The sequence below is a fragment of the Falco punctatus genome (assembly GCF_963210335.1).
Source record: "Falco punctatus genome assembly, chromosome: 3".
NCBI lineage: Eukaryota > Metazoa > Chordata > Aves > Falconiformes > Falconidae > Falco > Falco punctatus.
The window spans coordinates 105,458,876-105,471,591 of record NC_137582.1 but is presented as its reverse complement, the minus strand read 5'-3'; the positions used below and the strand labels follow the sequence as shown (position 1 = coordinate 105,471,591).

General features: G+C 52.2%; 1 protein-coding gene across 16 annotated transcripts in view; it reads left to right on the top strand.

The window, feature by feature from the left end:
• Positions 1-12,716, top strand: part of CAMTA1 (calmodulin binding transcription activator 1) — a 324,806-nt gene that overhangs the window by 172,350 nt on the left and 139,740 nt on the right. For all 16 annotated transcript variants that reach the window (XM_080380161.1, XM_080380171.1, XM_080380173.1 and 13 more), the window contains one exon: positions 9,294-9,365. In XM_080380161.1, the coding sequence (XP_080236287.1) occupies positions 9,294-9,365 (72 nt within the window). The remainder of the gene's footprint in view (positions 1-9,293; positions 9,366-12,716) is intronic.

The window sequence follows — 12,716 nt, the reverse complement described above, 5'->3', positions numbered from 1 at the left end:
CACAGTTGACAGCATCACAAATAACAGAAAAACCGTATCAACATTGTGCACTTGTAGAGACGCTGTCTAGTGTTAACTTTCTGGAGAAACAGCGCCTTGCGCTTTTCATACCATGACGTCCTGCAGGACGTGGGTTAGGTGACTTGGGAAGGGCGTTGAAGCCCCACCACGCTGCAGCCAGGACCAGAATTGCCAGCAGCTGCAGCAGGGCTGAAGTTTCTCTGCCGTGGGATCGGGAGGCTCTGCAAGTCATTGCTCTTGTTGCAGAGCGGCTGGCAGGACTGCTGCAGAGCGCGCCAAGATTATAGCTGTCGCTTCCTCTCAAACCGACCTCATGCGTTTCTTTCCATAAATATTTAAAGAATTCTTATTAAAAGAATTACCAGTATAAAAAAAAAATCAAGAGTTTGATAGCTGGTGCGTAAGCGTGTGGCTGTAGTCTGCGCTGGAAGGTCAAGGAGCCAACATGCTTCTCGCCACCCCAGCCAGGCGAACCTCTGTGGTGATGCTGCTGGCGGTGGCAAACGGAGCAGCGACTGGGTCCAGCTCCAGGCACCCTCAGATGGGGAGAGGAGGGGGCTTGCATGGGATGAGAGGAGCCTGCAGGAAGGCTCGACCTTGGGCTGTGGTTTGCTGGGGAGCTGCAGGTGGGAGATGGGTGGATGGGTGCTGGAGGATGCAGGAGCCAGTGGACGGTACCGGTAAATGCTCTGACTGAAGGCACGGGCTGCCAGCATGAAGAAAAGAGAGGTTTGGGCAGGCTGGAAAACGCCATTACTGACTTGATGATTAAATAATAATTTAACTCACTGCATGACAACGTCGCTGGGTTCATCATCACGTTCCTGCATAACTTTTCCTTGGCGGCAGGGCTGATGGAAAGGATCCAGTGGTGCCCGGCCGCACAAGGCAGTGGACAGGGCTGTGGCTACTGAGCCCCGTCCTGTGGGAGGAGCGGCCACACGCCGTTAGCATCTTAACAGGGAAGGTGGGAACCCAGCGGGACCTTCTGCCAAGGTGGAACTGCCGAGCCCCCATCCACTTCTCCCTCCAACGTAGCACCCCATGCCGCCTGCACAGCCAGCCTCAGCGATTGCAGCACCACATTCCCAGACCTGCGGGTTTTGGACGAGGGAAAAAACCCTCATATATGTTAAAGAGGAAAAATGTCACTGTCCTTCAGTGTTAGACAGGTAATGCAGTTTAGCGTATGTCTTTTTCATGCATCAACACAATACGTAGAGAGGCTAAAGAGTAGATTTAAAGAAAATGGCATTCACTGGGAAAATCAGGGGAAGATGCTAAAATACATCACTTTCTAGGGGCTGCTCTCCTTCCCGCATATAAGGAAGAGGCAGGGAAGTGTGCCAAAGACAGGAGTCATTCGCAGGGATCTGAGTGAGAAGTCTTCGAGTGAAGAGCTGCAGTCTGTGCAGGGGGCTGCCGTGAAGAAAGGTCTGAGGGTCAGACTGGGAACGGGGGGACACGTCTTGTCAGGTGTACAGTGTGGGACTGCGGGCATAAAATAGAAATTCTGGAATTTGGGGCACTGAAGATCGGTACCCATATATGCAGAGTTCTGCCCATTAGCTGACGTCGTTAGAGGAATCATTTCTAACAGTAAGAAAGTTAAAACCCGCAATCCTTGCAGTGACTTCAGAACTCCACAGAGGGAAAACAGGGTTTGAAAAAGAACCCATTAAACATTTAAATATTTCATTAAATATTGAACATTTCAAAAATTGCTTTCTAACGACTCCTGAGGTAAACAGAACAATATTTGGTAACAAAAGCTACCAGAAGTGACAAGGTCCTGCAACAAATGGAGCTTGGCTCTAGATTTTGAGGCTGCGGTAACCTCTCCTGTGATTAGCCATCCAACGAGATCCCTGGGCTCAATCCAGAAACTTTATCTAGCTGTAACTGCTGGTGACACCAAGGGCATCAGGAGCGTTTCAAACATGCCAGAAAAAGATCCAGTAGGATTAAAACCAAGATTCTTGCCCCAGGCTGAGTGCCTGAGCGGCAGCTGGTGCCCCGGTGCTGCAGAGAGGCCGTGCTGCAGTGCCGCAGCCGTGCCGGCTGTAGAGTCCCGCAGAACCCGAGCCTTCATTTTTGGGCTACAGCTTAAGTGGCAAACTACGAGCAGTTGTTTAAGTTCTGTTGACGTTGCTAAAAGGCAGCCGTGTGGATCAGCCCAGCGCTGAGAGCCAAGCATCGCTCCTGCGCTTTGCAGAACCAAAGTTACCGCCTGTAGACGCTGGGGCAAAACACGACCTGCCTGACATCTGTGTTTGGCTGAGATCAGGAGTGAGAAAACGTGTTTAGCAGTGTTTCAGTTGAAGATTTGCTGCAGTAACGGGAAATTTTGGATGCCTCCCTGTGTTACGACACTTTTTTGCCTGTTGTAGATCAAAATAAGACCCACGGGTGCCACCCGCCTGCCCCCCCGGTGGTCCCTCAGCGCCGCAGGCTCCAGCCACCACCACACCTCCCTCTTTTAAAAAGCCAAACCGGAGCTGATCTGTACGGGGAAACGTTGAGGTCGGTTTCTTGTCGCATCCCCATCAGCTTGGTGTCACTGTGCATCGCTTTGCCCTCCGAGACTTGTCAAGAACCTGCTTCTCCGCTCGCTTGGCCAAGCCCCCGTTGTTGCTCCCCCCTCCCCAGCCACATCTCGCTGCCAGGGGAGGAAAACTAAGATTGATGGCACTAGGTTCCCCGTGCGTGGTGTTGGCATCGAGTCAGGGGGGTTTATAGCATCACGTTGGCTTTTCTCACTGAATTTTGATTAATGGAGCAGGCGGGAGCCGCTGCCGTCTCCCAGCTCCTGCGGCTGACAGGGGCGAGCCTAATCTGATGTTTAAATGGATTTGGAACGTGTCTGTGGCTCCAGCATCCCCGTCCTGAAGGAAGGACCATCTGCTACAAGATAACCCGATCTCAGAGAGTGCTTGCTTTGGCGCTCTCTGAAAAGAGAGGTGACACATAAAATCTGAGGGGTTTCTCCAATGCTTGCTGATGCAGTGGCCAAGAGGCAGCTCACGTTAGAGACTGGAGGGTTTCAGTCGCCTTGCTTTTCCGACCGCGCTCTGCCCTCTTGGAGAAGATCGGCAGAGAATTTTGTGGGTGCTTGTTACAGGTGCAGATGGAAAATCGCTCGTACATGTAAAAGAAGTGTATTACTATGGACAACTTAACACGTTTTTCTGATCATGATTTGTATGAAAACCAGGGAAAGCGGTATTGGGAAGATTGGATGGTGTCTTTGCTGGGATGCGAAGAAGTTGGTGAGAAGAAGGGGATAACAGTGGTGTCTGTGTGAACAGGTGATGGAAGTACCTGTGACAGGGATGGCAGAGTGGGTTTGATGGTTACATTTTGACTGGTGTCTCCAAAACGCAGGTTACTGCATTGGAGGATGCCGATAGAACCGACAAGCTGCTTTTCCACGTTCCCTTACCACGTCTGAGAAACCTGTGCCAGCTGCAGCCTTGCATGCTGTTGCAGGGCTGCGGCTCCCGTGCTGTGCCTGTGCCAGGGCGGTGCATGGCTGCGCAGCTGACGGCGGGGCTGGGGAGAGCAGAGCTGGGCTCAGGCACAGCTGCTAATTCGGGAGACCCATGCCCTGTCCTCAGGATGGTGAGAAGAACGAACCTAACGCCTCGCTTGGCTTTCCCGGGATGCACGGTGGCAGTGCTGCTGCTGCAAGCACTATGCTATTCCCTGATGGAAATTGGTGGAGAAGCTCTGCAATGGTTGATGTAATTACAGGAGCAATCCCGCGCAGTACGGTGCTGTAACGGGGATGCGATGAGCTGCTAGGCTTGAGTGAGTGCTGCTCAGCACCACCACGAGAGCCGAGGGTGGTGGCAGTGGCTTTCCGTCCTCCCACGCTACCGCTGTCACAGGCCACTGAAGTGGTCGTTGTCCCTGTCCCTGGATGTTGAACATCAGCATCACGTTCCTGCCAGGGGTCCTGCTACGGGCTGTGGGAAGCGCTGCGCCCGGTTCTAGGGCGGCCGGCACCAGCAGCAGCTCCCAGTGCTGCCTTGCACACCCCGCTGGCGCGGGACGGCGGGATGGCTCAGGCCGGCCCGTGTTGGAGTGCACGTCCCGGCGGCTCTTAGGGCATGATGCTTCCCTTGTGTCGGGCTCCTTGGGGCGTTTGGTGGCCATTTCTACGTGGGCTTCAGGCTCCTACCGCAGCAGGCAGCAGCCCTTCCTTTTGCAGGTGCATTCGCTTTATTCAGGAACCTTTTCATAAGGAATTTCACATCCCCTATTTGGGTGATTTTGCTTTTTTTCTTTTTTCTTTTTTTTTTTTTTAATTCTTTTTAGACCATGTTTTGGATTTCACTTGTCTGGTCGTCTGATTCCATTATTTGGGGCATTGTTTTCTGCCGTTGCCATGCACACATTCGTTTGAAGAGACTGTTCGTTCAGGCATTCCCGTGCACATCCCGCACAGGGAACGCGTGCCCTTTCCCCGCAGGTTCATTCCTCCCTCTCCAAAAGAAACAAGATGGATCCGAAACGCTGCTGGCAGGGGGAGAGGGAGGCCAGCACGGTGTCCCTTGGGAGGAAGGGGACATCCCCGGGGTTTGCTGTTTGGGAGGGGCAGCGTGGCAGGAGGGTGCAGCACCCAGCAGGGAGCCTGGTCCATCCCTGCCTGCCCCGCCCCCCCCCGTGCTTTATCCCCCAAAACCTGTACGGATCCTGTCGGTGATGCCTTCAGGCTGCTGGGGTTTTGGAAGTTGAAGCCTCACACCGTAAAATTACTCAAGTATATTTTAATAATTTAGAGCCACAGGTCTTATGTGATTTGTTCTCTAAAGATTGATTTAGCTTCTTATTAAGGGAATTGGGAATTCAGTGTGAAAATCTGAACAAAATCTAGGCAGTTTTTATTTTTTTTTTTAAATATCCACTAGTGTAACTCACCAGGGAGAAGAATTTCAAAGCCTGTCCAACCCTATCTTGAATTTTTTATACTCTTGCTTTCCTATTCCCATTCCCAAGGTGTTCTTGTTAAGGGAGAACACCTCAGCATTATTGTATTATTTTTAAATAAGCCACAATCACTTTAAGATGCTCAGGATAAAAAAATCCACTAATACTTTGATTTTTTTTTTCCCCTCCCTCCACTTTTCAGAAGTTTGATAATGCGAGATGTGGACTGCATATAAATGGAGGGGCAGGCGGTTGTAATTGCACAGCTCTCCCCCTCTGCCCAGAGAAGGGCCTTTTTTCTTTAATTATCTGTCAATTTTAAAAAGGTGCGAGATGAAGTAGAGCTGGCAGGGCCTGGCTCCCCAGGAGCAGCACGGGGGCTGCAGAGATGCGTGTAGCGTGAACGTCTGGGGGCAGGTATGGATCTCGTGCTCAGGGGGAGCTGCCTGCACGGCTGCTCTCGGCTGGTTTCTCAGCCCCCAGCGGGACCCCCCACCACCGCAGGGCTTTGGGATGGACCCCGGGCTCCCTGCACCCCCAGCCCCGGCTCGCACGGAGCACAGCCCTCCCCAAACCGCGGCGCCCGATGCTCTAGCGCTGGACCATGCCGCCGCCGTGGGCATCCCGGTCCTGCCATGGCAACAGGGATGGGAGCGATCCCTGCGGGCGGCATCCACGGTGCCGCCGGGGGCTTCGCCGGGGGACCCGCTGCTGCCGGCTCCCACGGGAGCGGCGGCCGCTCACGTCTCGGTCTCTGTTCTCAAACCAGAAATCGATAAGCTGCTGAAGTGGCGTTTCTCCTCAGATGGTTCAGAAATGCCATTTCTGTTCTGCTGGAGATTTTGTAAACTTAAGAGAGAATCATGAAAAAAAAATGCTCTCCCCTGTCCAGCCCATTAATTCAGCCTGCTCAGGACAGAATTAACCTTGGCAAGCCTTCCAGAGGAGAGAGTCATTCTAACCTTAAAAATCTGCTGATTAAAGCTGGTTTCAGGAATTCGATTTCACTTAATGCGTTGGCTGAGCGCCCAGCCTGGCATTAACATAGCCACAGACACACAGCCCTACGCATTTTTTACCTCTCCGATAAAAAAAAAAAAAAAGAGAGAAAAAAAGAAAACTCAGCTAATGAAACCCCTTTTGCGTGTTTTGAGCAAGAATTCATTTTAAAGACTCCTTTAGCTAGGGGCATTAAGCGTGCCCTGATTCCCTGTCTCCTAAGGCCAGCCAGGGAGGTAATTCCGTTCTGCTAATTAGTTGCAGCGTGGTGTGTCGAGCCGGCCCCCACTGCCCAGGCGCTTGGTGGCCCAGCCTGGGTGCGGGGCAGGGGGGGTCATCGCCACCCCATCTCGGAGGCGGGGGTCAGCGGAGCCAGGCGCAGGAAAATCGCCACCGTGCACCCTCTGCCTGTGAACCCCCACGTACCGCGCTGTCAGACCTCAGGTTTTACGTCATCCAACAGCGCTTAACTCATTAACCTTGAAAATCCTCCAAAACAACGAAGCTCAGTTTTCTAAGGTTTCTATTTATACCTTGAACATTTTTTTATACGCCTTTTTATCTGTAAATTAATGTCGGTTTTATTGCCACCATCACTCGTTTTGTCTCCCTCCCAGATGCTGGGTTTCCAGGGTCCGTGTCTCCCACCGCAGCGCATTTCTCCGCAGCCGTGGTCTCCCTCGGTGCCAGTGCCCGGTGCCGTGGGGACGCTTCCCGCTGTCTCCGTGAGGCGGGGGGCTGGCTTGTGCCTGGGTCTCCTTCAGCCCAGCTGCCCAAGTTAGAACATCCAGGCCCAAAATATCCATCTAGAACTAGATTCCCATGCTGTGCTGCTGGCAGGGGGGAGGCACGGAGAAAAGAAAACTGGAAAAAAATTGTATCTGTATTCTGGATGCTTTGTCGGTTCTGTGAACCGTTAGGATTTGCTTAACAGTTTGCTGAGATGTTGAAAACCAGTTTCATGGAGGAGGGATGCTTTTATGTAATTCATTATTGACACCTCTGGAATGATGTGCGAGACAGATCTGGAGACGGGGAGCAGCGTTCCTACCTGTGGATGCAGCGAGCCCGGCAGCTCGGCGTCAGGGCTTGTGGTGGGGGTGTGTTGTTGTCAGGTGGCGTTTCAAAGGGCTCCACAGCAAATGGGGGCTGGGACGCCCGTGGGGGGGTGCCGGTGTATATATGGATATATGTCGGACCAGGTGATATGGGTGTTCCCAGCTGTCACAGGGGTGCTCCCATGACACACTCCGCACCAGTTTCCCTGTCCTCGCTGGGAAGCTGGTCGGACTGGGAGATGCTGCACCCGCCAAGCCGCTTTCCAGAGGGGGGGGGCGCGCTCTGGGTCAGCAGAACTGAACATGAAAAACCTTTTAATGCAGCCCCGGGTGCCGTGCAGCCCCGAGTTGCTGTCAAGGATTATCTTAAATGGTGACTGCCTGTCCCCAGGCTGAGCGGTGGGGGTTTAATGTTAAGCTTTTCTCTGGATTATTTTCCGCAGGGTGTTGGGTTTTTTTTCCCCCTCTCATTTTTCCTCCCTGCTTTTTTTCCTGTGTGTGGGATGTACCCTTGACACATTTAAAAACATTATTAATCTTTGTCATTTGTATTTTAAAAATAACTCGGTGATAGCAGCCAGCGGTCCTTAAATCCTTTTTAATTCAGGCCGACCTTGTGAGCGGTGATCTTGGGGAGGAGACGCTGCCGCCAGCCTCCCCGTGTGCTCGCCGATAAGCGCGCGCTTGACGATGCGCCTCTGCGCCCGCCGCGTCGCGGGGCACGCTAGCAGGCTCAGGGCGGGCGAGCTCGCTGCTTGTGGAGTGGGTTTGCAGTTTGGGAGTGGGTTTGCAGTTTGGGAGTGGGTTTGCAGTTTCTGGGTGGGTTTGCAGTTTCTGAGTGGGTTTGCACTTTGTGGTTTTGCGCTTTGTGAGGTGCCTTCCAGGCAGAAGGAGCATAAATGAAGATTTCCTGGCCCCTTTGTGTTCATGCCGAATGGCCGGCGCCCTGCGCTGGGGGATGGCGTGGATGGAGCCGTGTCCCGCCTGGCCAGGTGGATGGTGTCCCTGGAGCACTGAGAGTGGGTCACCCCCACCAGTGCCAGTAAAGCCTCAGTGCCACACATCAGCCTTCGATGCGTGGCACCCGTATCTGCAAAAACAGGTATTGGAGACGACTGGGACGGTGATATAGCAATACGTTTTTCCAGTATCCATCTGCTCAAGTTCCACTTCAGTGGTTTAAAGTCTCGCTGAAGTCTGGCCGGGGCAGTCCTGTCCTGCAGCCGCTGCTGCTGGGAGGGTGCCTGGTGGCGATGCCCGCACCCAGAGCGGTGAGGACGCCCCGCAGGGTGCAGGGCAGCCAGCGAGTGGAGTGCGCATTCGTTGTGAGAGTCGTCATCGATGCCATTGCTGGAGTACAACAAAAAAGGAAATTCCCTGTAAAAATCCCTGCAGTTGGATTGATTTATTTTTTCTTTCTGTAATGGCAGAATACTGGTGTGCCTAAAATATACATGGCCCACAATCTTCCAGGGGAAATATCTGCGAGCAGATTGCTGGGCTGTTGCAATCTCGCATTTAAGGAAAACTAATCACCTTCAGTATGGCAGAATATATCATTATGTGCACACCCATCCCCCATGCGTGCTATATTAAAAGCCAGCAGAGTCAGAAAATAATATTACTTTCTTAATAATAAACAAATCTTGTGGACAGGAATTGTACTGGGATCTTTTAAATTAAAAAGAGGTTTGTGTGTTTGGTTTGTGCTGGGCTTGGCTTCCAACCCATAGCAGTGTTGAAAAGTTTTAACGTACTGGAAATTTGATTTTTTCCTGCGGAAGGAATTCCTTAGCCTTAGTGCTTTCAGTTAATCAGAGAAGCAGAGTTCATGTAAATAAAAGGAAGAAAAGAAAGCAACTGTCTTGGCATTTTGCTGTATAAATCACCTGACAGCGATTTTTTCAGTTTACGAACCCTAAATTTTCGGTTTACAGACCCAGGTGATAAACGATTGAAAAAGAGATATTTGTGCCATGTGTTTTGGGAAATAAAAATATGTTGAAGCAAAGGTTAAAATGCAGCTAAGCAAAGATCAGAGCACCGCGGGGAGCTGAGTGGCAGTGCGGCGGGGGGCTTGCAGAGAGATTCGGTAACCTGTCGCAATGTTTAAAAAAAAAATATTGGGGTGCTAGAATCTGGTGTTTGGTGTTGCCTGGGCCGATTTCCCAATGACATCCTGCAGCGGATAGCACACCGCTGCTCTCGTCCCCAGCGCCGCCACCTCGGGTGATGGTTTCCTTCGCTAACCCCACTCTGCTTTCTCTCTTTTTGTGTCCCTAGTGCTTGTACGGCTGCTACGTCCATTCCTCCATCATCCCCACGTTTCACAGAAGGTGCTACTGGCTTCTGCAGGTAGGATGATGAAAAGTTCCTCGCCCCGGGGGTGATCCGGCAGAGCTCGGCCGGGTTTGCGTCCGGGGAGGTCGGCGTTCCTGCCTCTCGTTGGTCGGGGGAGGGCGGGGGGGGGGTGTCCCAAGGGGATGTGGATTTTCTTCGTTGTGTGTGTCTGTTCAGAGGGATGATGCATTTTCTCTTGCAAATACAGAGCTGATGCCAGCTCAAACATTCCCTGAACAGAGTCAGCTCAGGTGAGACTTTTTGAAGGTTTTCGGTTGGGTTTTCCCATTTTGAAGACGTTTAGGTTTTTGCTTGTGCTTTTCTGTTCTGAGGCGAGGCAGGCGCAGGAGCTCGGGATGCCGAGTGCTGCACCGGCGTGCGATGCCGTGGGGCAGGATCACCCCGTGGCTGTGTTTGGGGCAGCCCTCTGGCCAGCCTGGCAGGGGATCTGCTTTCCTCCAGCGGGGCGTTCAGTCTCGATGGAGGGGTTTGGCGTTGCTCAGTGACTTTTCTTCTGGTTGCTGTGCACACAGTGAAGCCCCTGGAGGAGTCAGGCAGTTTTCCTCTTTATTTCTGCAGGGTTTGGGTAGTGACCTGATCCCCACCAGGCTCCTTGGGCTGCGGTGGGTGCCCTGGAGTTCACGTGTGGGAGTTTGCCCCGGGTGGGCATTGGCTGGACCGAGATGCTCACCCTTATGCTTGCAGAGCTGTTTATATTACTGACTGGTTACTGTTGCTTACAAAGTGAAAGCAGTTTGTTTTCTTTTGTTAGAACAGAGCGTTTGACACATATTGCAATAATACAACTGTTTTAAAGATGAAACCCCTGCAGTCCTGAAAACAAACAGGTCTAAGGGAAGCCACATCTGTTTCAAGAAACAAATGGAAAACATTGCCTTTTTGCCCCTGGTTTTGCAATTGCACGTGCATATTAAAAAAGAAATTGCTGTTGCTGTCACTGCTGCACAAAAGACACCCCACGACCCACGGAGGGTGGTGCCCACACCGTGGATGTAATCAAAGGGAACGTCCACAAAATGTCACTGTCCTCTGTGATGTTTATGTGCGTCTCGGCTCCGTTTGCATCCTGTGCTTATAAATGCTGTGTGTAAGTAAAGGGGAAGAGGCTTTGCTGCAGCAGTGGGAGCAGCGTTTCAGCCCCACAGAGGTAAGCTGTGACTCCACTGAAAACACAACACGGCCGCATTGATCCCACAGACATTTAGCGCTTTTCCCTGCAGCCTCTCGAGGTCCTGACCGGCATCCATGGTTGGATGCAGAAGAAAGAGGGGGAGTGGGGGCAGGTGTGCCTAAAGAAGCCATTAAATGTTCGTGGTTCGGTGTGCCGAGCTGCGCAAAACCACTAAACTTACGGTCCCCTTTGCCCAGGGTGGCAGGCAGCTGCTCGCCTTGTTCAGCATCCGTCTCTGCCAGTGCCCATGATGTGTGGTGTGATGCAGGAATTCAAAGAAAACTCAGAATTCTCTCTGAATAAGTGCTGGCATGGCACGGCGGTGCTTCCCGAGCCAGCGTCTCTCCTGGGCATCCTTGTGAAGGAAGGGAGGACCACAGCGGGCAGGATAGCAGGTCACTTGGTTCCTCAGCTCTTGCCGACTGAAGAACAGGAGCTGGGGCTGGGTCTGGGTGGGAGCATCCTCCATCCACTGCCCCAAGAGCTCGGGGAGGTACCAGCACTGCCCAGGGCCAAAAGGTGCCGCAGGTCCCCCTGTCAGCCCAGGTGCAGTCGCCATATGGGTGCTGGGAGGTTTCTGGAGTCCCTGGGGGACGGCTCATGAAATGTGTTCACATAAACTGAAAATGTTAAGGGAGGGCCCTGTTTCTGAAGAAATTCAGGGCAGACAGCAGAGTCCTTCCTATTAGATCCCAAGAGGAACAGATGACGCAAAATCAAATTGCAGAGCTCCAAACTAAAATTGGGCTGTGACCTTTAGGGAGATTCGCTCCCAAACCGCAAAGCTTTTTCCATTACCTTTGAGAGAGCATTTTCTAGCTTCACCCATCTCTCCATCAGGAATTTTCCCATGATTTCAACCCGTTATCCAGCAGCCTTAGTGGTGCTCACAGAGCCCGAGTGCTCCCTGGCCATGGGCAGTCCCAGGTCCTGCGCAGTTGTGGGCTGGCTCTCCCCTCGTACATCATCCCTCTTATCTTGCAAGCTTTGTATTGCTTTTTGGTTTGTTGCATCCTACCTACAAGTGTTGCTGGACTTGGCTGTTGTGGCGGTTAACGAGCTTCTATCTAATGAGTTGTGTTGCAGCACCACAGCATCCTTACCTGTACCCTGAGGTCTGGCTGGCTCACGTTCCGAGGGTGCCTGTCGAAGTTTAAGCATCTTCTTTGCCCTGGTAATTGCTTTGGATTGAGATGAGTGGATGGGAAGTACGTTTCTTACGAGCCTATTTATAAAATGTGATGCGGCACATCTCGTTGGGGATGTAGTATGCCGGTATTCTGAAACAAGGACATGCTGTGCCTTCACTGTGGGAGGAATAGGGGTCTGTGATTCATGACAGCATCTCCCAGGCATAAATGGGCATCCTTCAATCATGCGCTCAAGGTTATGCAGCCGGAGAGAAAAGAGCTGGCCAAGAATAGATGACGCTTTTCTAACATCTGCACAATGTTTCTGTTCAGCTCTGCGTCGGAGTCAGGGGGAGCGAGACCAGAAGGAGAGAGGGAGAAGGTGGTTTCTGTGTCTTGAGTCTTCTGCTTCAGCACCACCCAGCAGATGACTTTGATATTCCGAGACGGGCACGGGCAGGGCGGTGTTTCACGTGAGCCTCCGGCAGAGCTTTTCAGTTCGCAGAGGCGAATGGGTGACTTTCACGTTTTTTTACAGAGACGTATAAGTACGTTCCTGGGATACGGAGCGCTCTGCCCGCGAGCCTCAGGTCAATAGGAAGCAAATACAATTAGTCTGTGCTGCCGCCTGTGTTTTATGGGATGATCTTCCTCCAAATCCTATTGTCAGGTTAGATATTGATTAAAAATCCCCATGCAGTTGTTCTTGATCTTTTCTGACTAGCGTTTTCAGCATAAAGGCCAAGACTCACACAAGCCACAGAGACCAGCAGTCTCTCCTGTGCATTTATGCTCTGCTGTAGCCATTAATTATACGGCGGTAGCCGATTTCTTGACGAAACAACTTTGCCCTGTCATTTATGATTGACACAACGTGCCTTCTCCCTGCAGACTGGTCAAAGGGATAAGAAATGAAAACCAGCCAGCTCGAACCGTCAGCGGGCAAGACGCAGTTGTGTGAGTCTCTGGTGCCAGCAGTTGCCCTGCCGTCGGCAGAGGCTGTGGCGCGGTGGCCACGAGTGCCGGCTGGCGCGGAGCCGTGGT